General features: G+C 45.6%; 2 protein-coding genes across 5 annotated transcripts in view; both read left to right on the forward strand.

Moving 5' to 3' along the window:
* Positions 1-8,050, forward strand: part of RANBP10 (RAN binding protein 10) — a 50,503-nt gene extending 42,453 nt beyond the window's left edge. For both annotated transcript variants that reach the window (XM_053399730.1, XM_053399731.1), the window contains exons 13-14: positions 3,440-3,551; positions 4,450-8,050. In XM_053399730.1, coding sequence (XP_053255705.1) covers positions 3,440-3,551; positions 4,450-4,580 — 243 coding nt within the window. In that variant the 3' untranslated portion in view covers positions 4,581-8,050. The remainder of the gene's footprint in view (positions 1-3,439; positions 3,552-4,449) is intronic.
* A 5,212-nt stretch (positions 8,051-13,262) lies between these two features.
* On the forward strand, positions 13,263-25,150 carry LOC128419279 (C-factor-like). 3 transcript variants are annotated; one of them, XM_053399751.1, is made up of 6 exons: positions 13,263-13,710; positions 15,747-15,798; positions 17,605-17,792; positions 18,609-18,762; positions 24,261-24,365; positions 24,790-25,150. In XM_053399751.1, exons 1-6 carry the CDS (start codon positions 13,504-13,506, stop codon positions 24,852-24,854), a joined length of 771 nt encoding a protein of 256 aa, XP_053255726.1. In that variant the 5' UTR covers positions 13,263-13,503; the 3' UTR covers positions 24,855-25,150. The 3 variants fall into 3 exon arrangements, with proteins under 3 accessions (XP_053255726.1, XP_053255725.1, XP_053255728.1); XM_053399750.1 differs by having other exon boundaries at positions 18,609-18,767; positions 24,790-25,141; XM_053399753.1 differs by lacking the exon at positions 24,790-25,150 and having other exon boundaries at positions 24,261-24,698.
* The last annotated feature ends 1,469 nt before the right edge of the window (positions 25,151-26,619 follow it).

Here is a 26,619-nt window from a genome sequence, read left to right on the forward strand (position 1 = left end):
GAGGAGTTTTTAATACTAATAAAACCGTCAACACCCAGTTGGTCACTTAAAACTGTTTTAAAACCCAAGGAAAATAGTACTGTGTTGACCCTGACACCTAAGGGTTTTAGATTCGCTACCAAGAAATAGCTAAAAGAATTCCACAGATGTGATACCACTGCCAAGGAAGCCCTGTAGCCCTCTGTTTCACATCAGGAAAAAGGGTTGCACAAAAAAGACACTCTATGCCCTCCTGTTTTCCAGAGAAGTCACCTTGGTTTGCACTTATCATAGTTCATAACCCAAACTACCATTCAGGCTTTCAAAGATTTGTTGTTGTTTAGTCGTTTAGTCGTGTCCGACTCTTCGTGACCCCATGAACCAGAGAACGCCAGGCACCTCTGTCCTCCACTGCCTCCCGCAGTTTGGTCAAACTCATGCTGGTAACCTCGAAAACACTCTCCAACCATCTCGTCCTCTGTCACCCCCTTCTCCTTGTGCCCTCCATCTTTCCCAACATCAAGGTCTTCTCCAGGGAGTCTTCTCTTCTCATGAGGTGGCCAAAAGTACTGGAGCCTCAGCTTCACAATCTGTCCTTCCAGTGAGCACTCAGGGCTGATTTCCTTCAGAATGGAGAGGTTTGATCTTCTTGCAGTCCATGGGACTCTCAAGAGTCTCCTCCAGCACCATAATTCAAAAGCGTCAATTCTTCGGCGATCAGCCTTCTTTATGGTCCAGCTCTCACTTCCATACATCACTACTGGGAAAACCATAGCTTTAACTATACGAACCTTTGTTGGCAAGGTGATGTCTCTACTTCTCAAGATGCTGTCTAGGCCTGTCATTGCCCTTCTCCCAAGAAGCAGGCGTCTTTTAATTTCGTGACTGCTGTCACCATCTGCAGTGATCATGGAGCCCAAGAAAGTAAAATCTCTCACTGCCTCCATTTCTTCCCCTTCTATTTGCCAGGAGATGATGGGACCAGTGGCCATGATCTTCGTTTTTTTGATGTTGAGCTTCAAACCATATTTTGCGCTCTCCTCTTTCACCCTCATTAAAAGGTTCTTTAATTCCTCCTCACTTTCTGCCATCAAGGTTGGGTCATCTGCATATCTGAGGTTGTTGATATTTCTTCCGGCAATCTTAATTCCGGCTAGGGATTCATCCAGCCCAGCCTTTCGCATGATGAATTCTGCATATAAGTTAAATAAGCAGGGAGACAAAATACAGCCTTGTTGTACTCCTTTTCCAATTTTGAACCAATCAGTTGTTCCATATCCAGTTCTAACTGTAGCTTCTTGTCCCACATAGAGATTTCTCAGGAGACAGATGAGGTGATCAGGCACTCCCATTTCTTTAAGAACTTGCCATAGTTTGCCGTGGTCGACACAGTCAAAGGCTTTTGCATAGTCAATGAAGCAGAAGTAGATGTCTTTCTGGAACTCTCTAGCTTTCTCCATAATCCAGCGCATGTTTGCAATTTGTTCTCTGGTTCCTCTGCCTCTTCTAAATCCAGCTTGCACTTCTGGGAGTTCTCGGTCTACATACTGCTTGAGCCTTCCTTGTAGAATTTTAAGCATAACCTTGCTAGCGTGTGAAATGAGTGCAATTGTGCGGTAGTTGGAGCATTCTTTGGCACTGCCCTTCTTTGGGATTGGGATGTAGACTGATCTTCTCCAATCTTCTGGCCACTGCTGAGTTTTCCAAACTTGCTGGCATATTGAGTGTAGCACCTTAACAGCATCATCTTTTAAAATTTTAAATCGTTCAGCTGGAATACCATCACTTCCACTGGGCTTGTTATTTGCAGTGCTTTCTAAGGCCCATTTGACTTCACTCTCCAGGATGTCTGGCTCAAGGTCAGCAACTACACTACCTGGGGTATACGAGACATCCATTTCTTTCTGGTATAATTCCTCTGTGTATTCTTGCCACCTCTTCTTGATGTCTTCTGCTTCTGTTAGGTCCTTTCCACTTTTGTCCTTTATTATGGAAATCTTTGTACGAAATGTTCCTTTCATATCTCCAATTTTCTTGAACAGATCTCTGGTTCTTCCCATTCTATTGCTTTCCTCTATTTCTTTGCATTGATCGTTTAAGAAGGTCTTCTTGTCTCTCCTTGCTATTCTTTGGAAATCTGCATTCAATTTCCTGTATCTTTCACTATCTCCCTCGCATTTTGCTTGCCTTCTCTCCTCCGCTATTTGTAAGGCCTCATTGGACAGCCACTTTGCTTTCTTGCATTTCCTTTTCATTGGGATGGTTTTCGTTGCTGCCTCCTGTATAATGTTACGAGCCTCCATCCATAGTTCTTCAGGCACTCTGTCCACCAAATCTAAATCCTTAAACCTGTTCCTCACTTCCACTGTGTATTCATAAGGGATTTGACTTAGATTGTATCTTACCGGCCCAGTGGTTTTTCCTACTTTCTTCAGTTTAAGCTTGAATTTTGCTATAAGAAGCTGATGATCTGAGCCACAGTCAGCTCCAGGTCTTGTTTTTGCTGACTGTATAGAGCTTCTCCATCTTTGGCTGCAGAGAATATAATCAATCTGATTTCGATGCTGCCCATCTGGTGATGTCCATGTGTAGAGTCGTCTCTTGTGTTGTTGGAAAAGCGTGTTTGTGATGACCAGCTTGTTCTCTTGACAGAACTCTTATTAGCCTTTGCCCTGCTTCGTTTTGATCTCCAAGGCCAAACTTGCCAGTTGTTCCTTTTATCTCTTGACTCCCTACTTTAGCATTCCAATCCCCTATAATGAGAAGAACATCCTTCTTTTGGTGTCACTTCTATAAGGTGTTGTAAGTCTTCATAGAATTGGTCAATTTCAGTTTCTTCAGCACCAGTAGTTGGTGCATAAACCTGGATTACTGTGATGTTAAAAGGTCTGCCTTGGATTCGTATTGAGATCATTCTATCATTTTTGAGATTGCATCCCAGTACAGCTTTCGCCAGTACAGCTTTCAAAGATAGAACAGGCAAAGATGTAGATTAGTGTCACTTGCCTGCTTTCATTTCTGTATACTCATCACTTAGCTTTATCTTTGTGCCTGCATCCATGGTGCAGTAGCCATAACTGCAGTTTGTCACATGAGGTGGGATTCCTTAAGCTTGGTTTTTCATACTGCCTGAACTGAGCTATTACACATCTTGATTGGACCAAGAATAGTAGTTAAATACCAACAGGACAAACTGCTCTTTGTCCTCTTTGGGTTAAAAACTATTTAGTTCAGTATATTAAAACATGTTGGGAATCCATATAATCGTTTCCCTGCAATTTCTTTAGATCCACTTTCTCCCAAGCGGAGCAGTGAGTTCATGTGACATACTGAGTATGTGTTCTCTGCTCTCAATTTGAAGAGACTCAGTAATTTCGGGTGGCCCATTCCATCACTTAGAGAATCCTGGTGTTTTGTGTATGTGTTGCAGTGCTGTTCAAGCCTCTCTTCTTTCACTCAGGATGCGTTCAGCTTGCTGGCCTACTCTGATCCATGGAACTGTCCCGTTGGCCAGCAGCTAGATCCAATCCAGCGGGAACCTGTGTGTGCTGCACTCAATAGCGCTATATTGGGTAAGGTGACAAACTGTGAGGTCGCTCAGACCTTTCTCTTCTGCATGCACCTGTTTCTGCAGTGAGGCTACTGATGCTAGAGGGCAGCTGGCAGGATTATTGCTTACCTTGCAAAATCACTGCAGTGTTCTTTAATTTTCCCCATGTTCCATGAAGACCTCCTGAAATATATAGTGTTAAGCTGCTGCCATAGTTTTAAGGACTGCTGAGCGAAGCCATAGCCACTGTGTGTACTTTTGCTGCACACATATTTATCATCACAGAGGTGAAAGCTGGAGTGGGGAGCAGACTTGCAAAATCTCACCTCACCCATGAATTCAGTAGATAGCTTGAGCTTCAGCCACCCTTTCTGTAACGAGGGCATAATGCCACTTATTTGCCTTACAGGGTTATTATATAGAGTAATGTGGTAACATATGTAATGAATTTGGGATACCTCGATAAAACTTGAAGGCATGGTCCAACAGATGCTGAGCTTTCGTCGGTCTCACTGCTTACCATGAAATAAAACTATGCCTGTGTATAATTTTCATATTGAAACCAGTGGGCTGCAACATTGCTGAACTTGGGCCAGATTCATGTACTAAACTTTTGACTGTCATCAGGCTTCAGATGGATCTTTCCCTTCGTAGGGCTTGCATGCATTCCAGAGCCTGTGTCCCTCCAGATGTTGCTGGACTACAGCTCCTATCACTCCTGGCCACTGGCTGTGCTGGTTTGGAGCCCATTGACAACTGGAGGGACCCCCACTCCTCTTCTGTGTTTTTCAGTCCTCTGTGGGGAAGAGCCTTCTTCGAGCTTTGGGGTGGGGGTGGGGATGGAATAAAGTAGCTTTTATCAATGACATGCTCTTTGTGCATTGCCTCATTGTCACAATGCCCTCTTTCTCTTTCCGCAGAGTCTCAGAACCTGCCAAAGCAGCCCCCACTGCTGCTTGCCCTGGGCCAGGCCTCGGAGTGCTTGCGGCTCATGGCCCGCGTGGGCTTGGGCTCCTGCTCTTTCGCCAGAGTGGATGACTATTTGCACTAGCCACTGAGTGTGACAGAGTGACCCCTCCAGTGCTGCCACCATCACTTCCCCCTGCCTCGCATTTTCCCGCTGCCCCCAAGGGCAAGCTGCCCAGCGGAAGGACACATTGCTGACTGAGGGGGAATCCTTGTGATGCCTTCGTTTCTCACCTTGGAAACTGCTGGCAGGGCCTTCCCCCTGTCGTCATCACCACCACAGCCTGCTCTGCCCTGCAGCCATTGCAGCACTCAGTATTTTCACTGGTCATTCTGATGTAGCGCCTTTCCTACTTTAGGATTTTATTTTATTTTATTTTCTGACTGAGCCACCAGTATTTATATCTGGAGAGTTTGTGCTGAGCTGGTTTCTACTAATTTAGAGATAAAAGTGTATCTGTTGGTGATGGCCTGCTTTTATTTTCACGAGGGGAAACTGCTGGCACGCATGTCACCAGGGCAGTGTTGTTCTCTAGTGCTAGTCCCCTTAAAGGCAAGAGGCTTTGTGTTTTGACTGGAGACAAACCTGTGCCACCACATCTCTACTGCCTGAGCAGAAAGGCTCATTTGTCTCTTTTTTGCCATGTGATATTCAAGTTCAAGAACCGACAGGTGGCCATTGGAACTTCTGTGGAGAAAAGCTGAGAATGAGAACGAAAGGTGTGCAGTATTTTGCTCTCATCTTCTAGTAAAATGGCCTGATACTCTGAGACAGATGGAGATGGTCTTAACCAAGCATACCCCATCCCCACCCTAAACATGGTTGAGAGCAGGAACAATGTCTTGCCTAAACACATCCAACATTATAACACAGGCAGCTGAGATGATGACCTCCAGATGTTGGACTCCAGTTCCCATCAGCCCCAGCTAACATGACCAGTGGTCAGGGATTATGGGATCTGTAGTCTTAACATCTGGAAAGCATCATCTTAACTACCCATGCATTAGAGGAAGGGATCCTAGGCCCAGTGCAGTTTGATTAGCACATTTAATCCAATATGGGCATTTAGGTGGCAGCTAGCATCAAACAAATGGGACTTGTCCCATAGAGATGTTGAAGGCAGAGTGACTTTACCTGTCTTTTAAATGGAATAGTGTCAGATGATGTGGAAACTGGGAGATATGTGTCACTCTAGCCTTTTCTATTTGAGCTAGAGACTCTCCTAGAGGTTTTCACTTGGACTGCTGTCTGCTTTTTTATACAGTTGCACGCCCCCTGTGTTTTGGGGTCATTCATAGTTGACAAGCTCCCAGTCCAGGTTTGGGGCTCAGGTAGATCAGATCACAACCTCCCTCATTACCTGTGGATCTTTGTTCCACACTGAACTTGAAGTCCGTCAGATGCTTGAATGACAACTGATCAGCCACAAACGAAAATGTGAAATTGAGGACATAAGCCAATATTTAGTTTTTCCTTTTAAAAAAAGTGTACAGTTTTTATTCCAAGGAGTAGCCATTAAAAAAAAAAAGGACAGACACTTCTAAACCAGGGTATTGCAGAAATCCTCACAAAAAGTTGCTAGGCATAATGGGTGAAAAACTCAGGTGCCAGCCTAATTTATATGAGGGTGTATATATGTATATCAAGAGAGGCACACTACTAAAAGCAATTTTGTCAGATTATAGTATGGATTATGCAGCTTCAGAATTGTTGGCTTGCTGGCATATTTCAACATCTTGTCTAGCTTTTAATATACATTTCTGATGGGAAAAGTGACTCCTATAAAATCAACAAGCGAGACATTTAGCTCAAGTGGTTTTTCAGTATTGCAGAAGGTTACGGGGAAAGTGCTAAATAAGAAGTGTGCTTCTTGAGGTGAAAAACAGTGGTCACATTTAGAACAGGCATAGGCAAACTCCGGCCCTCCAGATGTTTGGGAATACAATTCCCATCATCCCTAGCTAACAGGACCAGGGATGATGGGAATTGTAGTCCCAAACATCTGGAGGGCTGGAGTTTGCCTATGCCTGCATTAGAAAGAAGCTGACAGTTTAGTTTGGGGCTTGCAGGTATAACGGTGAATAACACACGTGTGTGCAGTAGACTTGGAACATACAGAATGAGCATCACATTCAAGAATGTGACCTGTACCTGTAATGGGAATGATCCTGCACAATGCTCATCAGTTGTAGACCACCTCTATTTTCATGTGTTTGTGTGTAAAGTAGTGGTGGTGGAAGTAAACACACTGTTTTCATCCCTTGTTCTGCTGGGCTGACTATTACTGAGAGACTACAGAAACACTTTAAAATTAAAGAGATGGCTGTGGAAGACACAGTTCCAAATTCAATCCCCCCTGTCCCTGCACTGATAGTGTTACATAACTGGCTATGATTGCTCTCTTGCACAGGTTAGATCAAAGCAAAATATCATCCTGACTGCATTGAATAAAGGAAAGCATTATCCTTTTTTGCCAGCTGCCATCAATAACTGGTCAACATGATACTCAAATGTGTAGTGTTGTTTTAACAATTCTATCCTGTCTTAGATCATTTTAAAGAGTGCTCAGTGCTAGCTTACACATCAATAAGCAAATCCTGTTTAAAACACTGATTTTAAAATCCATCCCTAATTGTGTCCTGGTGTGAAAACTGACATCCTCATATCTCCAATCTCATTTTCTGCACCAGCAACCTATCAATTGGCTGCTATTGCTGTATGTAGCTCTTAGGATTTAATTTTTAAATTTTACCTATTTTGGACGAGTCTTTAACCAGCGATTCCCTGCCTCCATAACATTCCTTTTTACAGAGTTGCTTTGAATATTTTCTCAGAAACAAGTTACCCACACTTATGGTGGGTAACATGCTTTTGATCTAAAGCAATCTGATAATGTATGAAAGCTTGAAATCCTGTAGACATTGGAGGTACTCTGTGTCACACTTGAAGAAGACTTTCAGTACCAGCCAGCTCAGCTCAAGAGTTTCCTTGTGGTACAACTGTTGTTTAGACCCAGAAACTCCTGGAGTGTGTAGCCAAAGTGTGGCTGTTGGTATCAAAGCCTATAGCAATTATTCTTAAATTAACAGTGTAAATGTACTTTAGAGGTTAAAATTAATTCAATCAAAAACACTATGGAACTTGTGAAACAAAATCTTCCCAGATGTGTTCATATTCATATTGATGAAATAGTATTCTCTTTTCACAGCAGCTAACTATGAATACTCCACTTTGGATACAAAATACTCATTTTTTTAGTAGGTGGTCATCAGAGCCATTATGATCAAGAGCAACAAGAAATAACATGCATAGGTGATATCTGGCCTATGGGGTGAAATTGCAGAATTTACAGCAACCTCCCCTTCTAGGACATTTGCCATATAGATGGAATAGAGATTGAAAGTCTCTAGTTGTGGTGTCTGGAATCCCACAGCGTCACTGCTGATTGCTCTTCAATCTGGCAGTAAAATAGTCTCTCTAGTCTACAGCTGTTTTAAACCATTCTTTGAAATACCATGCTGAAGAATGCTGATCCATCACTTGATAAAAAAGCACACTCTCTTGTCTATGTAGTCTCCCCATACTCTAGAAGTTCTTAACACTGTACAAATGAGAATTTCCGCAGATAAGGAGTGTTATATCTGATCTCATATTAGGAGCAGGAGATATAAGACAAGTGGAGATATGGTTCTATAAAAGGAGGGTCACAGATTAGCCACCCCGTCCTAGAATGTAAATGCAGTACACTCATTACTTCTTCACTCTAACCCCAAACAGTTCCTTTTGCGCAAAAGAGTGATTTTGCTTTTAGATTAACATCTTATTTTTGGACAACCTATCTGCCTTGCAGGATGAGATTACCAGACCATAGACCTGAGCTAGAGCTTTGGTTCTGTAGGCCTTTTGTAACATGGCAGGTGGCACTAGAGGTTCAATAAGGTACATGTTTCTGATGCTTCCCTAAATTAATCATTTTAACCACAGGCAGGGTAGCATGCCTCCCAGCAGCACCCAAACATCCATCCTTTCATCAAGCCCAAGCTGCTCTTACTCATCTTCCATATATACTTTGTAACTTACTTGAGGAGTTCTTTGTTCTAAATTAGTGGCAGGTTTCAAGCACCGGGCTCACCAGTTGGTGATCTGTTGGCCAAAACTGGTCTCCTGGATGCTAGTTGCCAAACCTGTTTTTTAAATAAGGGGGGAAATGGAGCAAAAGGGGTGATGTGGAAATTGTTGTTGACATGCCACTGGGCATTAGAGCGATGTGCACCACACTTCCCTTCAGGCAAAATTAGTTGCTGACTAGGACTCTCCTACAACCAAATAGGTTTTTTATGGTGGGGCCACACTGCTTGGGGAAGTACTCTGAAGCATATTGAAAAGAAAAGATTGACATTTACTACAAAGAAACATTATTTAAGGTTTAAAACTATGGGTTGGTGGTTGTTTTTTGCATTTTTAATTTTGGGGTGTCTGTGTTCTCATCTTAAATCGGCTGACAGCAACGTGAGGTGTGTGACTGGATTGCATCTTGGATGTCAAGCTAGGACAAAAACAAAACAAAACCCTACTCAGTGAAGTGCTTATTTTAATTCAATTATCTCCCACCCTACCCCTGCCTTTTCCAGTTGTTCAAAACTCAGGTACCAGCTCTAGCATGGAATGTCAGGACACTTTTTTGTTAACTTTTTTATAGCATCATCAACTGTACAAAACAAAAAAAAACCCAATCACCAAATAAAACAGGCTGAGCAGAACCTCAGCTCCACCAGGCTTCAATCATCACTTGGAGTTCTTTCTCTTCATTGAGGACATTGACTCAGTGGACATCCTACCAAGCTGTGCACATTGGTTCAGTCTCTGCTTAGTATTTGTGAGTTCAGTTATCCAACGCTAGCATGAAACCCTTCCGAGGGGAGGAAATTTTAACTGAAGAAAAAGAATATGGGGGGTGTGTGTACTGGAAATATGGTTTTAAAAAAAACCCACATTCTGTTGTATTTTGACAGAATTATTTTTATTAAAATATACATCCATGTGCACCTGCCAGTGTCCTGTGTCACTCTCCTATGCTCCATTCTGGTACTGTTTGTGTATGTTGTCTGCTTGGGGAAGGGCCATAGCTCAGTGAAAGGGCACATGCTTTCTATGTACAGGTAGAAAGTCCCAGATGCAGGCTCCAGGTATCATTGCAAAGCACTCCTATTGGAAATTCTGGAGAGTCACAGCTGGTCAGCATAGACAGTACTGATCTAGATGGTGAATCAGTTGTCTGACATGATACGATACAGCTTCCTTTATGTGTGTTTGCGCGTGTGCACACATTTGCATTTGTGCCCATACTCCGTGCGCCACAACATTAGTTTGTACATTGTTGTGCAGGATTGTAAATATTAAAAAGCACACTTCATTGTGTGCTTCCCCACACCTTAAATATTTACAGTAGGCCACTGTGATCTTGTATATACATCATTATGAAATTGGGTGAAGACAAGCTTTAGGTAGGCAATACCTACAAGAATGAATAACATTTCATAGATTAGAGCAGGGGTTGCTCACAAGCGCATGTTCATCCACAGAGGCTTTCCCTTATGCCCACAGGGTCCTCTTCCCCCTGCTGAAATTAGGCTTGAAAGAAGCATTGGGTTGTAGTTAATAACCTAGGTTGTGGTAAGTGCTTGTTTGCAGTGTGTGTGTGGTGCCCAATACACAGCTTCTCTATTTTCAAATGTGCCCACAAACCCAAAATGTTTGGCGATCCCTGGATTGGAAATGTAGGCTTTATCCAGGTAAACTCATGCCGTGAAGGATTCCCGTTAGACAAAGGAAGATTAGAACTTGCACACATTGACTATCAAGAGTCTTAAGTCTTTGGGTGACGTCTATTGCCAAATCAGGTGAATCTTAAATGTTTACCATAATTTTTTATGCAAAGAGCGAAGTTGACATTCACTGGTAAATCTCAAAGCCTTCTCCATACCTTCATTAAATATCTATAGTCCTATTTTCATTTACTGTTGAAGAACACTCTGGCATATTTGACTATGTCACACAAAACTCCCATTGCTCTCAAGCGTCTAAGAACAAGCAGCAAAGAAGAATTTGTTCCATGGTGTCTTGAGTTTTCACTAGAATTCGCTGAAATTAAGAAGTCCCACCCATTTTAATAAGCAGGTTGTTAGTTTGGCAAAGGATGGCAAATGTGCTGTGTAAGAATTAAGGTCCACATCTTCTTACTATTTAATTAAAATGTAAGAGATCACACTGCTGTTTGCCTGGCTGCCGACAGCGCTCCAAATTACATTTATTAAAGAAAACTACTCTTCATCTATATAGCCTTCATTGCTCAAAGGTCACAATGAAGTGGGGAGACATAAAATAAACTTTTGAAAAGCATGAAGGTAGAACGTATCTGTACAATACTAACAACTTAATATGGTGATTATGTTATATATTGTTACCTGCTCCTCATGTCTAGAAGAAGTGAGAAGTTCCAGAGGCAATAGAGCCGAACTGTTTCCTGTGGATGAGAACACATGAGGGACTTGAAATGCTGGCTTTAGGCATAAACGGTGCTTTTTTCTGGGGGGATGCAGAGGTACGCATACCCCTAAACATTTTGTGAATCTTTCAATGTGGGTAGGAAAATGAGAGTACCCCTAAACATTTTTTAAGAAAAAAAACACTGTATATAAATATATGAACAAAACTGACTCCTGCAAGGTAATAGGTAACAACCTGAGCAGCCCCCAAGGCTGCATCTCTCAGTTCTAGTCAATTTTTGTGTAAAATATATCAGCTATATCTGTAACACCTCCTTACAGGTGCAGCATTCTACTGTGGTAAGTATATACAGTGGTACCTTGGGTTAAGAACTTAATTCGTTCCGGAGGTCCGTTCTTAACCTGAAACTGTTCTTAACCTGAAGCACCACTTTAGCTAATGGGGCCTCCAGCTGCCACCGCGCCGCCGGACCACAATTTCTGTTCTCATTCTGAAGCAAAGTTCTTAACCCGAGGTACTATTTCTGGGTTAGCGGAGTCTGTAACCTGAAGCGTATGTAACCTGAAGCGTATGTAACCCGAGGTACCACTGAACAGTCTTTCAATTCAAACTGGGTACATTACACCAGTACATCAAGTAATATGGTTTTACCCTGAGGCAGTTTAATTTCATAGCATATGCCAGTATTGCAGAAAATGGAACAACCCCTCCCACAGCATTTGGCTCAATGTGGTTAATCTACATTTAAATTTAAACATAATATTATTATCTTCATTTTGAAACCACACACCCCACGTTCATCAATATACAAACAATATATTGTTTTATTGGTAACATTAGAGGTAAAATGACTTATTACTCATACTTAATCTAAGCACAACCCAAGGGCTCCTGATTAGGCATCTAGCTATGCAATGTTATCTGTTAATTCCGCTCTATCCTGTTTTTCGCTTTGTTTTTATTTACACCAACTCACGAACCATAAACTTTCAAATTGACCACTAATAATGAACCACAGGTCGCAGATATTACTGCAAATTTATTGTGCTTTCTGTGATATACAGATGACATGAGGAGACCTGGTCTATTTATTTGTAGCATTTACTATTCCTTATTATTAAGGACAAATAAAAATATATACCGTAGTTCACCTGGAAGTGCCCACACGCTCTCAACAGACTTCTTACTTCAGGACTAGTTGTTCTCCCTCTCCTGCTGGGGTGTGGTAGCTGCCACCCTAACTAGTACAGCAACTAGAAGCATCTCCCTTACCTGTTTTCTAAATTTTCTAACATCATCATCATCATTTTTTATTTATACCACACCCTCCCCAGCCAAGACCAGGCTCAGGGCGGCTAACACCGAATATAAATACAGTAAAAACATTAACAACAACCAACCAACCAACCAAACAAACAAACAGTTGATTAAAATATAAGTTAGAATGCAGCTTAAAATGCAGCCTTGTTTTAGTGGTAGCCTTGAAATCACCTGCCAGACCAGTTTAAATGACCTTTATTAGTAGTTTTCACTTACCTTATTCCAATCTTGTGGACTTTAAAAAAAACACCAAACTCTTATTAACACTATGAACAACCCATAAGTGCAGTAACAGGTTGTTGCATCATACCATATATAAAGCAAACGAACAATAAATAGTAAGAGAAAGAAGTGATGACACATCAATATAAATCAAGACCTCCATATTTCATGAGCTACTGTGGATGGTGAATGTTGAGCATGTAAATCCAAAGCATAGGAAATAAAATCCCACCAGATCCCATAAAATCCTCCTGGATCCTCCAACCCACTGGAAACACTGAATTTATGTGCAATTTCCCCCCACAATGACTTCCGCAAGTTCTTACGCCACACAGCCAAATGCAGATCTTTCAAGGTTTGCCTTTGCTAGGCTATTGAAACCCTAGCTGCAGCTAACATGCATGTCAAAAGCTTTTTACAGTGAAAAGCTTTCATCTTCTAAGTGTTTGAAAATAGTGTTTTCATTTTACAGATGTAAAGGAAGCTAAGGAGTAGGTACAAAAGCATATCAGGGGATGTGGCCTGAACATAACTTTCCCCCTCATCTTCCCCTGAGCTGTGATCACCCTCAAACTCATTGTAAATCTGAATTGTTTTCTTCTCTGGAAGTGTCAGGCTGGGGAGGCGATCTCCACCATTTCTCCTTTGCCCAGTCCCTGACATTGGGTCAGTTTTTATATGCTGGTTAATATATTCCCTAGTGGCACGGTATGCTTTTTTATCATTTTTTCACATTCTTTCACTAATGAACTTGGGGTACATAGTTATTTGCTTCACCCTGTTTTTTAAATCTTCATAACAATCTTTCATAGCAATTTTTCCATTGCTAATGTTGTTATTAAAACGCAGAAGTGGCCAATGAGCTAGTCAGCAAATGAGGTGTTGCGTCCAACATAAGCTTATCTGAAGATCAAAGGAGGTGCCTAGTTCCCATAAAAGCATCTCATGTGACGACCCGATGCTCTTTGAGCCAAGTGTTACAAGCATGGAAGCCAAAGGCTGCAGCTCCAAGAGAATGGTGACAGATTTCCCTGTTCAGAGTGTTCTGGTGACAGGATCCAATTCGGGAATTGGCCTGGGTCTGGTGAAGCAGTTTCTGAGGCTGCCAACTCCACCTCAGTGGGTCTTTGCTACTACCCTAGACATGGATGGACCAAAAAGCAAGGTGAGGACCAGGAATGTAGCATAAGAGAGTAGTGATGTTACTACGTTGTAAGAATGCAATGTCAGCTTTGTGGGCTGGATGGGGTTGATGGGAGTTGTAGTCCGAAACATCTGGAGGGCACCCGGTTGGAGAGAATGCTGTTGCACTCATGACCTGCTTGCAGGCTTCCCATTGCCATCTGGTTGTGAGATCAAGAGGCAGGACTGAGTGGGCCTTTGGTCTGAAAGTCCTTATCTTTGGTTTTTTTCTTTAAAAAGCAAGGTTTTGATTTAAGCTTAACTATAGATGCTAAACTAATTGTTTTCAGGTTTTTGTAATTGCCAGTGCTCCCCAACTGCACCATGAGCCCTGTGGGGAAGAGAGATAAGGCCAACCCAAATGTGCCCCTTTGTTTGCCCTCCCTTCCAGTTACCCTTTCTCTGCCAGAAATAGATCAGTATCTATTTCTACCAGGCTGCCAAACACTCCATTGTGCCTCCTCAATAACATTTCTTAGTAGTGTAGGCTGGGTGTAATCATAGAGACCTTAAGGTATGGTTACCAGACGTTCCCGTTTCCTGGGGACAGTCCCCCAATTTACAAATCTGTCCCCAGACAAAATGTGTCCCCAGAATGTCCCTGGATTTCATTTAATGTCCCCGGATTTATATTTTAAATGTTGTAGATTTATTAGTAGGGAATGAATGTTGCGTGAATAGTTCAACGGCATAAGACACATCATATGGGGACTACCGGCGAGGCAAAGTGGCGGGCGCCACAGCAGCGAGCAGCTGCTGAAGCCAGCCAGAGCCTACTGCCCTGCCAGGCTGGCTCCGGGCTGCTGAGACTGCCACTGCCACCTCCACTGCCAAGAGGAAATGAGGGGTGCCCAGCGCGTCAACTGGGGAAACCAATGACCCCCCCCCCCGGTGACCCAAATCAAGCCGGGAGCGAGAGCACCTGGCCGACTGCCCACTGGTGCTCCGGGGCCAGGAAAACCCCGGAGACAATGCAGGGAGAAGGAGGAGAGGAGAAGGAGAAGGAAGAAAAAGAGGAAGGAGAAAAAAGAAGGGAGCCCTGACCTTGCCGCGCTGATGCCGCTGCTGAGGTAGACAGGTAGGAGAGCACCGGGAGGGCAAGGACATGTGGCCAAGCCCAGGCCCAACCTGACCGTATTCCACAGTGGCTAGCACTCCAAGAGAGCAGCCCGGGGTGCAGAGGAAGGCCACGTGACAGAGGAGACCACAGAAGAGAATATTTTTTAATACCTTTAAAAAAAAAAAAGCTTTCACCCCCTCTTTAAAAAAAAAAGAAGTTTCCCCAGATTCTTTGGAAAAAAACTGGTAACCTTACCTTAAGGACTTGTGAGCCAGGATTAAAGTTTTAATAAAATGATTAAAAAGTCATTCTTAGGAAAAAGGTTCTATCTTATGAATCGTTACATTCAAACAAAGCCATCCCCAAAGGAGCTAATAGAGAAATTAAAATAAGACCAATGCATCCTAATATCCTTTAAATAAAACAGTGTCCTAACAGCTGAAGTCTTACACTGGAATTTATGTTGATCCTCCACAGTTTCCCTTCAGTACATTCCCCTGTGGGCAACTTTCTGGGGGCTGTGGGGGGGGGGTCAGAAGCAAAAGTGGGCCAGGCAACCGATATGGCTGCTGCCCTTGTATAATAGGCTACATTCCATGGATGCAAAAGTCTACATGCACCTCTCTCCATCCTCCATCAGAACAAGTAGAAGGTACTGTTACAGTACAAGGGCATATTTCAGCCAGGCAAAAGCACTGAGGAGGGAGGAGGAGAATGAGGACTTTCAGACTCCTTACCACTTTTCCTTACACCAGGTTTTCTGTCCATCTCTGATAGTGTGCTCACCCTATTAATATTGGAGAGGAGGATGTTATCCTGGCAAGGGTTTGCTCTGAGTGAGATTCCTAAGTGTCTGTTACTCTGCTAAGCATTTTCAGGAATCAGCTCTAAGGCTCTGGGTCTCTCTTGCTGCCTAGTTCCAGTTTAATCAAGGAGGTAAAACATTTCTTTTTTGACAGGAAATAAAGGAGTTGGCATGCCAGCATCAGAATCTGGTGGTGCTGCAGCTGGGTAAGTCTCACGTTCCAAGTGTGGGATGAATAGACATTCCCAGCACCAGTGGAAACCAGTACAGTCCACAAAGCAGTAACTGGAAAACAAGATGATTTGCTCCCCTGTTACAGAATATCAGTGATAAGTACTTTTGATTCTTCCCACAACTTCAATGAAGCTTTGAAATGAGATGCACCTAAATGTAGTCTCTGTCCATATCGTCACATAATAGATGTGTGGGGAAGGTTTGGCCCACCATATGTTGCAGAACTACAACTCCCATTATCCTTGGCCATTGACCATGTTTTCTGGGACTGATGAGAGTTGTAGTTCAGCAACAATTGGAGAGCCATAAAGGAACTTTCCAAAATGGCTTACAAAGACATGGGCTAACGCTGTCTCTTATGGGTACTCCATACCTTTCGGTGTCTGTGAATTCATATAGAAGCAATATGACACAGAAAGGCAAGGCTTCCAGAACAGGTACCACAACCCCTTGTATGTTACCATAGTCCACAGAATAAAGTTCAGGCACCTCCCCACTGACGCACAACCACTGATGTACGCATCATTTTTGGCACCTCAAGGGGCAGGGAGGGGGCAGAACAGGGCAGAAGGGGGGGCAGAATGGGTCAGAGGCAGAACAGGGTGGACTTGCACAAGTGCTGCTGCAAAACCCATACATACATGGGGATTCCCCTGTACAGTGGTACCTCGGGTTACATACGCTTCAGGTTACATACGCTTCAGGTTACAGACTCCGCTAACCCAGAAATATTACCTCAGGTTAAGAACTTCGCTTCAGGATGAGCACAGAAATCACACGCCTGTGGTGCAGCAGCAGCGGGAGGCCCCGTTAGCTAAAGTGGTACCTCAGGTTAAGAACAGTTTCAGTTTAAGAATGGGCCTCTGGAACGAATTAAGTACTTAACCTGAGGTACTACTGTACTTGGGACTCACAGTGACCTTGTTTAGGGCTCAGCTTTACCTTCGATGTGTCTAATTGTCCCAAATATTTCATAAAAAGTAAAGAATAAAACATTGGAAGTGAAACTGCACGGATCATTCAGAGTAATTATGTTAGTGTAAGGTTACCAGATCTTTTTCAATGAATCCGGGGACACTTTTCAACTTCAATAGGAATGATAGGATTTTGTCAGAGGACTGATTGTAAATCTGGGGACTGCCCCCGGAAACAGGGACGTCTGGTAACCTTATGTTAGTGTTGAAGTCAATTAGTTATGAACCGGCTGGGTGGAGGTGTTGATTAGCAAGCATGCAAAGCAGCCTAAGCAGGTTTCTTCTATACGTACCTTTGGCTGAATGTCTGCTTGCTACTGTATATGCAAGGCCTGAACTGAGAGAGACAAACTATCCCCACAGCTTTCTCCCTAAATTACACACAGTAAAGTGTTGCCAAACTTTTCTCTCTGAATTCCACCTACATTAGTTAAGTACTTTGACCTTACAATTGCCTTGCTTTGAGCTCATTTTCTGACGGAGTGATATGAATGTGGTGCAAACATTTTTAAAAGCCAGGCCCTCACTGTGCTCCCTGTAAGAACACACACACCTCCATGATTCAGAGAAACACTTGTTCTTCCTCCTCAAGTGGACTGTGGTAGCTTCTACGCTAACAAAAAGAGCTGGCAGGCCAAGGTGACAAATAAGTGAACCGAAAAGCACCTCTCATCCTTGAATGGACTTAATCTGTAAGATCCCCCCAAGCCACCTGCCTTGGTAGTTTTAAAAGGGCCTTTTATTAGTCCCTTGGGCATCCCCACACCACCCAGTTCTTAAGGGCCTAGAAATGTCATTCTGCAGATGTCACTGACCTCCAAAGCATCAAGGCAGCTGTGGAGCAAGTGCAAAGGTGTGTGGGAGAATGTGGATTGAACCTCCTGATGAACAATGCTGGTGTTATTTCTGGAAACGACCTGGAGAAAGAAAATGCAAAGGACATGGCAGATGTATATGCCGTCAATACTATTGGGCCACTTCAGGTGAGCCAGGTAAGTTTTTGCTTTTCATGGGGCTTGCAAAACCCTTTACTCACTACCTATTGCCCTGGTAATAACTGTGATGTTCTGGCCTTTTGGGAGAATTAAAGAAAAGCAACAAACTGGGTAGGAGAAAAGCAGTATTTGTTTGAGCAATTAATTTTCATGAGCACTTTAAAAAAGAATTGCAAACTGATATGGAAATTCAGAGAATTGAACTTAAGGTAGGAAAAATGATAAACCAACACTGATAGATCCACCAGTCACTGAACATCAGTCTGGCATAAAAATAGGAATGCTTTCTACCTTTCCTTCCCCAGAAGTTTAATGGGGCTGCTCTCATGAACATGCAGACAATTTTTTTTAATAGAATGGATCAATATGGCTACTTTCTGGAAAGCAGATGACATTACTGCCTTTCCTATCAGTGTGCTGTGCACACACATAGTAAAAGAGAGAGGTTGCAGAAGTTGTGGGAGAAGGAGAACTTTAAAATGCCAAGAAGCGAACTAGAAGGAAGAAACATGGGTGAGACCTTAGAATAGAGCAGCTTCAGGACCTGTTGGGGGCTGCATAAAATGAGGCCAGGGCACAGGTTGCCCAGCTGTGTGTTCAAACCATTCTAAATGTATGCTAAGTCTTATGGGACACCTTGTGCAAAAGCTTATAGAAGTATTTTTGGATCAGAAATCCTAATTCTGCTACAAGCATTGTTTATATATAACTTCAACTTTATACAGTGCATCCAGTGCTTTCCTCCGGTATCACTGCCCTAAGATAGCTGCATTCATTGACCTAACAACAGCCATGATCATTATTCTCTTTTAGGCATTTCTGCCCCTGCTGAAGATGGCAGCTCAGAGATATCCCCAGGAAGGGTTGAGCTGTTGCAAGGCAGCCATTATCAATACATCCAGTGCTGCAGGCTCCATGGAAGTTATGCTGTTATGGGAAATAAAGATGAATATTGCCTATCGCTGCAGTAAGGTACCTTATGTCAAATCCATGTGCAACTGTCTGCTCCCTCCCCTGCCCTGCTGCGACTATTTTTCGAAATGATAGCTGTATGTGCACATCCGGGCAATAATCATGCATTGCCCACAGATAAATGTTGAGAGACAAACTTCTGTTGTGAGGATGTTGCATTTTCTAAAACTGTGGATGGCATTAAGGGAAGATACAGGATGTTTTCTACAAATAAATAGCATGTGTACAGTCCTTTTCTTCTTGCAGAACTTAGAACAAACATCTAAAGCTAGATATCAGTTAGCAAAATGATGCAGCCAACAAGCATGGGTGTTATGTACTGAGTTGAATAGGATCCAAACTGCAGCAGTCTGATTGGTCCTAGAACAATAGGATCCAAAAGGCAGCAGTCTGATTGGTCCTAGAACAATAGGATTCAGAATGCAGCAGTCTGATTGGTCCTAGAACAATGCAGCAGTATGATTGGTTGGCAGGAACCACCCAATCATGCTCCAGATAGAAGTGAATCCACAACCTGATTGGCTTACAGTAGAATTCCGGAATTAGCCAATCATGTGCAGCCCATTGTGTAAATAATGTATATAAAGCAGATGCTTGGAGGGGACATTCATTCATTCCTCCTCACCACTATGAGCTGAATAAACAGCATGAAATCACTTTGCGACTCTGAGTATATTTCACTGGCGACGAAGGTGGGATCCCGCTGAGCTGACTGCCACACACAGCACCGCAGCACCGCCACCTGCCGCACCGCTGCCTCGCACCGTGTATCCAGGCTTCAGCTCCGGGACACAAGGAACTCAGAATGGCAACCGACAGCAGCTTCTCGCCGTTCAACCCAGCATCTGGAGACTGGGAAGCGTACGCCTCCCATTTCACCTTCCTCCTAGAAGCCAAAGGGGTCACCGAGGAAGAAGACGCCAAGAAGAGGGCAATATTCTTCAGCGTCTGCGGAGAGGAGACATTTGAAATTGCCCGGGCTCTCCTTGCGCCTGAAGACGTTGCTACTGTTCCATATAAAACAATAATGGAACAGCTGAAGGGGCACTTTTCGCCACAGCCCTCAGTGGTGGCTCGTCGAAATGCCTTCTACGCAAAGTGGCAAGCCCCTGGGGAAACCATAACTGGGTTTGTGACCTCTCTCCGCCAAGCCGCCCGGTTCTGCAACTTCTCAGAATTGGAGAACATGCTTCGTGACCGCCTCGTCGGTGGCCTGAAGGATGAGAAGCTGCAACGACGCCTCTACGCTAAGAAGAACCTAACGTTCCAGGTCGCTCTGGAGGAGGCCCTGGCAACGGAAGCTGCCAAGAGGTCGACGCAAGAGGCACAGCCGAGCCAGCCGTCCCAACCGAGGGTCCACCACGAAGACCTCACCGACGACTCAGGATCCAACAGGGAGGAGGTGCACCGAGTACAGCAGCGCACTCAAGCAGCCCACATACCACAGCTGCCTCGACGAGAAGGAGGGAACTGCGCAAGCTGTGGAGAAAGTCACGAGAGGAGGACCTGCCGTTTCCGCAACGCAGAGTGCAGGCAGTGCAGAAAATTGGGACACATCGCCCGGGTGTGTCGGGCTCAGCCCACCCGACGCCAGGCATCAGATGACCAATCCAAGAGCCCCAGGTCCCGGGGCCCAACGCACCAAGGCAACTCGACGGAGCTCACGGACTTCCAGGTATACCAGTTGCCCCACCCCAACGTAGAGAAAATTTATGTAGAGGTACAGATAGAGGGGGCCCCATGCCGCATGGAGCTTGACACGGGCTCAACTCTATCCATAATCTCGGCAAGGACCTTAAGGAAACTGTGTCCTACTGGGGGTCCCAAGCTCAGGCCGGCCCCATTCACCCTCCGGGACTTCCAGAAACGTAAGGTCCCTACAATGGGGGTGGGGACCTTCAGGGTGCAATACCGAGGGCGGACGCGGGAACTGGACTTGCTTGTGGTCAAGGGCCCCTACATTAGCTTACTGGGATTGGCATGGTTTGGACCACTGGGGCTAGCCGTCACCGGGGTGAACCACACGAGCTTACAAGTGGACGTGGACGCCATATGCAAGGAATTTCCGGGGGTTTTCGATGGGAAATTGGGACAATATACGGGCCCCCCATTGCTCTACAGCTTGACCCCGCAGTACGACCGGTCAGGCTCAAGGCCCGCCGGGTCCCGTTCGCCCTGAAACCCCGTATAGATGAGGAATTGGACTGACTCGTGGAGCAAGGAGTGCTGAAGCCGGTGCCTAATGCCCCCTGGGAAACCCCAATCGTCACACCCGTCAAGCCTAATGGTTCGGTCCACATCTGCGCAGACTACAAATGTACCATAAACAAGGCCCTCACGGCCCATGCATACCCAGTGCCAGTGGTCAGCCATGTCCTTGCCACCCTGGCTGGGTCGAAATTTTTTGGCAAGCTGGACTTGGCCCAAGCATATCATCAGCTGCCAGTAGATGAGGCCACAGCAGAGGCACAGACTATTGTGACGCACAGAGGAGCGTTCAGGGTAAAGCGGCTGCAATTCGGTGTCAGCGTGGCACCAGGCATATTCCAGAATCTAATGGACTCTCTACTCAAAGGGATTCCTGGTGTCACCCCCTTCTTCGATGATGTGTTGATTGCCGGGCCCACACCAGAGGAGTTTGAGGACCGCCTTCGCACCGTTCTGCACCGTTTCCAGACGGCGGGTCTCAAGGTGAAGCGGGAAAAATGTCTACTAGGAGTGCCTCAGGTGGACTTTCTGGGATTTATGGTGGACGCAGAAGGGGTCCACCCAACTGGGGACAAGGTACGGGCCATTTGTGATGCCCCAGCGCCCAAGAACAAGACTGAACTTCAGGCCTTCTTGGGACTATTGAACTTTTACCATTCCTTCCTTCCCCACAAGGCGGCGGTAGCGGAGCCCCTACACAGACTCCTGGACAAGCGGGCCCCTTGGGTGTGGGGCCAGCGCCAGGAGGCCGCATTCCAGGCAGTCAAGGACTTGCTTGTCTCAAACTCGGTCTTGGCACACTTCGACGAGAGGCTGCCGGTGGTGCTAGCATGCGACGCCTCGCCCTATGGCATCGGCGCTGTCCTGGGACACCAACTCCCGGATGGAAGAGAGGTACTGGTGGCATACTTTTCCCAGACACTCAACGCAACCGAGCGGAACTACTTGCAAATCGACAAGGAGGGTCTGGCAATCGTGAAGGGAGTAAAAAAATTCCATGATTTCTTGTACGGGCGGCCCTTCACCGTGGTGACTGACCACAAGCCTTTGCTTGGTTTGTTTGCCCCCGAAAAGCAGACCCCCCAAGTGCTGTCTCCTCGCGTCCTCAGGTGGTCAATTTTCCTTGCCAGCTACCAGTATACACTGATTCACCGCCCTGGGAAGGCGATGGGCCATGCGGACGCCCTCAGCAGGCTACCACTACCGGAAACAGGCCCCGACCCAGCACCTGCACAAGAGGTTATGAGCCTGGAGCTGCTTCCCGACCGCCCCATTCAGGCACAAGAAGTTGCACACCATTCCAAGAAAGATAGGGTCATCTCCCGGGTCCTGGACTGGGTGTGGAGGGGATGGCCCAGCAGCAGCCCCGGGCCAGAATTCGCCGGCTACACAACCCGCAAACATGAACTGTCGGCCCACAAGGGGTGCGTGTTATGGGGAAGCAGGGTCGTTGTTCCCCAGCCCCTCCGCAAAAGGGTCCTCACAGCCCTACACGAGACACACCCAGGGGTAGTAAGAATGAAGGCCCTTGCCAGGAGTTATGTGTGGTGGCCGGGGATCGACGGAGAGATAGAGGCCTGGATCAAACACTGCCAGGCCTGCCAAGAATCCCGCGCAGATCCCCCAAGGGCCCCAGTCCAGTCCTGGGAGTCCGCCCGAGCACCATGGTCACGCCTGCATGTGGACTTCGCTGGCCCCTTTCAGGGGAAAACATTCTTCATAGTGGTGGACTCCTACACCAAATGGCTGGAAGTCGCACTGGTACCGTCCACTTCTACGTCCACAGCCATCCGGGTACTATGCAGGCTGTTTGCAACCCACAGGCTCCCTGACACTCTCGTCTCAGACAACGGGACTGCATTTACGTCAGGAGAATTCCAAACCTTCACAGTGCAGAACGCCATCCGCCACATCCGTTTGGTGCCATTCCACCCTGCCACCAATGGCCAAGCAGAACGCATGGTGCGGACCACCAAGGACACCCTTCACCGCATGACGCAAGGGGATTGGGAGTACCGCCTTGCCACATTCCTTCTAGCACAGCACAGCACCCCCAGCTCAACGACTGGCCGGAGCCCCGCTGAACTACTAATGGGTCGGCGCCTTGCAATCAGATTGGACCGCCTTCACCCCGATAGAGCTCAGGATGAGGTAGTGGTGGGGGAAGGCAGGAACCCCCAGACCTTCGAGGCCCAGGACCCAGTGTACGCAAAGAATTTTGGGGCAGGCCCTGCATGGGTACCCGCCACAGTCACCAGGGTCACTGGTCCCGTGTCGTATGAGGTGCTAACAGATGGGGGGCAATGCTGGCGCCGCCACTGCGACCAGATACGGCGACAATTCCCGGGAGAAAACCAGGAGGAGGAGGACAGGTCAGAGGAGTCCCAAGGGAACAGTGGGGCAGTGAGGCCCGTAGAGCAGCAGGGGCAAGCAGGAGAGGCAGAATCAGTAAATACAGAGAGGACCCGTGAGGCCGAAAGGACACTGGAACCAGAACCACGACTGAGCGAGCTGGTTGCGCCAGACCAAACAGCCCCATCACAGCCAGCATCCTTGGAAGACAAGCCAGAACCTGAACCCCGGACCAGGGAACACCCCAGGCTACAACGCACATGTAGGCCGCTGGCGTACCTTGAGGACTATGAATGCGACCTCCTGGGCAGGACTGGAACTTAGAGGGGAGGGGTGTTATGTACTGAGTTGAATAGGATCCAAACTGCAGCAGTCTGATTGGTCCTAGAACAATAGGATCCAAAAGGCAGCAGTCTGATTGGTCCTAGAACAATAGGATTCAGAATGCAGCAGTCTGATTGGTCCTAGAACAATGCAGCAGTATGATTGGTTGGCAGGAACCACCCAATCATGCTCCAGATAGAAGTGAATCCACAACCTGATTGGCTTACAGTAGAATTCCGGAATTAGCCAATCATGTGCAGCCCATTGTGTAAATAATGTATATAAAGCAGATGCTTGGAGGGGACATTCATTCATTCCTCCTCACCACTATGAGCTGAATAAACAGCATGAAATCACTTTGCGACTCTGAGTATATTTCAATGGGGAACACTCACAAATGCCTGTCAAAACTCTTGTTCAAGAGTGGTGTCCATGATAGATAACTTCCACGTTGCTAGTTTTTGTGTCAGGAATGCTCAATGATGTCCAGTTTCTCTTACAAAACTCTCTGCCTCCAAATCCTTTCTAGCCACCTTGCTATCCATATTAAGCAGCTTCCCCACAGTTCAATGCCCCCTCTGCTCATGGTTTGTTTTCTCTCCCTCGTAGGCTGCTTTAAACATGCTCACCAAATGCCAGTCACTCACGTATCCAGCTTATGGGATTCTGTGTGTTTGCATCCATCCTGGCTGGGTAAAAACTCAAGGCATGCAAGTAAGTGCTCACGGCTTTTGGTAATCATGGAAAAGGTGGGCAGCCCTATAGGATGATATTTCTTTTAACAAATTGCTTGACATTTTTAGTTGGATGGTGGTGCCTGAGCAGCTCCAGTGCCCCATCCTTCACTGCTTAGAGGTATTTAAAGCACAAAAAAAGGCAATGAAGGCAGCATCTATGAGTTGGTGCTTCTAATAATATCCAAAATTGCTCCTGGAAAAGCAAGCATAGTCCTCTGAGGCCTTGCAGTGAACTGCTATCCTTTGGCATGCATGACCACTTGGTTGTCTTTCATAAAGCAATGTTTAATGTGCAGACTGAAATCTTATAACCAAGACATCTAACATCATCTAGGCCTTCTGCTGTTTGATGCTCAAGAACGACTTAAGAAATCCTTCACTTACAATATTTTTCTTCACAGGAGGCGGACCTGACTGTAGAAGAGAGTACACGAGGAATAATTCATGTTCTCTCCACACTTTCTGAGGTGGATAACGGTACCTTTGTGGACTGGGAAGGACGCAGAGTGCCCTGGTGAGGGATTTGTTTCACGATGCCAGGGGGTTTACCACTCTAGGATTCTGCCTAGGGAGCATCCAATAAACCACCTGGGATTCCAGGAAAAATCTTTTTGACTCTTTTCTTCCTTCAGAAGCTTCCATTGAAGATTAGTTGTCATGCAGAATTGTTTTTAAGGACTAGCCATGGATTGAAAGATCTTTCAGCCTGAAGGTCACATTCCCTCATGAGCCCCCTTATGGGGGCTGGATGCCAATGCCAGTTGGGTGTGGGTGGCACTGGTGAGACAAAGCCAAAAGTGGGCACGGCAAGGTTGTGAATATTACCTTTCCATGCAACAGGATGGAGGGCCACAGATTCCCCATCTCTGGTACAGAAGGCTACATACAAAAGCCAGATATATTTAGTACGTGCAACTCACTGTCGTAGGAGCAGGGGGTTGGTTTGGATTATGTGTTTAAGTCCCCTCCAAAGCCTGTGGTTCTTTATCTGGATGATGGGAGTCTGTAGTAGGAGCTGAAGTGTCTGAACCAGTTTCTTTGTAAAAGGTCAAGCTGATCCTGCTCAGCATCCTTTTATATGCCTAAAGACTTGAGCAAGTATGGGCGTGTTGTCATAGAAAAAGGAGCTAGTACTGTCTCTACAAGGAAGAGTAGCCAGATCTCACACACGTGGCTAGATTCATCATCCTGGAGGCAAGAGAACAGTAGGTCAGAGGCTGGCCTTTGTCTTGTCTGCAGCTGGAAAGACACAGAGGCTTGACTTCCTCTCAGAGCTGAAACCAAACCTTCGGGGGATCTCCCTAGGGACCTGATGGAGGAGCAAGAACTGATGTAGCAGTGATGCTGTGAGCCCTTCATCTTGTGCTCTGGTTGTGTTTATTGTGCATACCCTCTAACATTTATCTGATGAAAATAGAGACGTCCTATTCCATACTACTACTACTACTTAGTTATACCCTGCCCATCTGACCTGGTTGCTCCAGCCACTCTGGGCGGCTTCCAACATATATAAAGACATGATAAAACATTAAACATTAAAAAAATACTTCCCTACACAGGGCTGTCTTCAGTTGTCTTCTAAAGGTTGTACAGTGGTACCTTGGGTTACATACGCTTCAGGTTACAGACTCCGCTAACCCAGAAATAGTACCTCAGGTTAAGAACTTTGCTTCAGGATGAGAACAGAAAACATGCTCCGGCGGCACAGCAACAGCGGGAGGCCCCATTAGCTAAAGTGGTGCTTTAGGTTAAGAACAGTTTCAGGTTAAGAACGGACCTCCAGAACAAATTAAGTTCTTAACCCAAGGTACCACTGTACTGTATAGTTACTTATCTCCTTGGCTCGGGGGTCACATAACTCCATACCCTCCCAGCATTTCTCTGATGTTTCTAGAAGAAAGCGTAGCCAGATCTCACACACGTGGCTAGACACCACATCATCCTAGAGGCAAGAGAACAGTAGGTCAGAGGCTAGCCTTTGTCAAGTATGCAGCTGAGAAGACACAGAGGTTTGACTTGATCACGGTGGGATGAAACCAAACCTTTGGGGGATCTCCCTGGAAGTCTAATGGAGGAGCAAATTCTGATGTAGTAGTGATGCTATGAGCTTTTCATCTTGTGCTCTGGTTGTGTGTGTGGGTAAATAAAACCATATATCAAAAAGACACCAGTCTTCAAAAATACTCATTCCAAGGAAACCAGACCAGAGGGAAGCACTGGCTGCCTTAAGT

This window comes from Podarcis raffonei, chromosome 8 (assembly GCF_027172205.1).
Source record: "Podarcis raffonei isolate rPodRaf1 chromosome 8, rPodRaf1.pri, whole genome shotgun sequence".
NCBI lineage: Eukaryota > Metazoa > Chordata > Lepidosauria > Squamata > Lacertidae > Podarcis > Podarcis raffonei.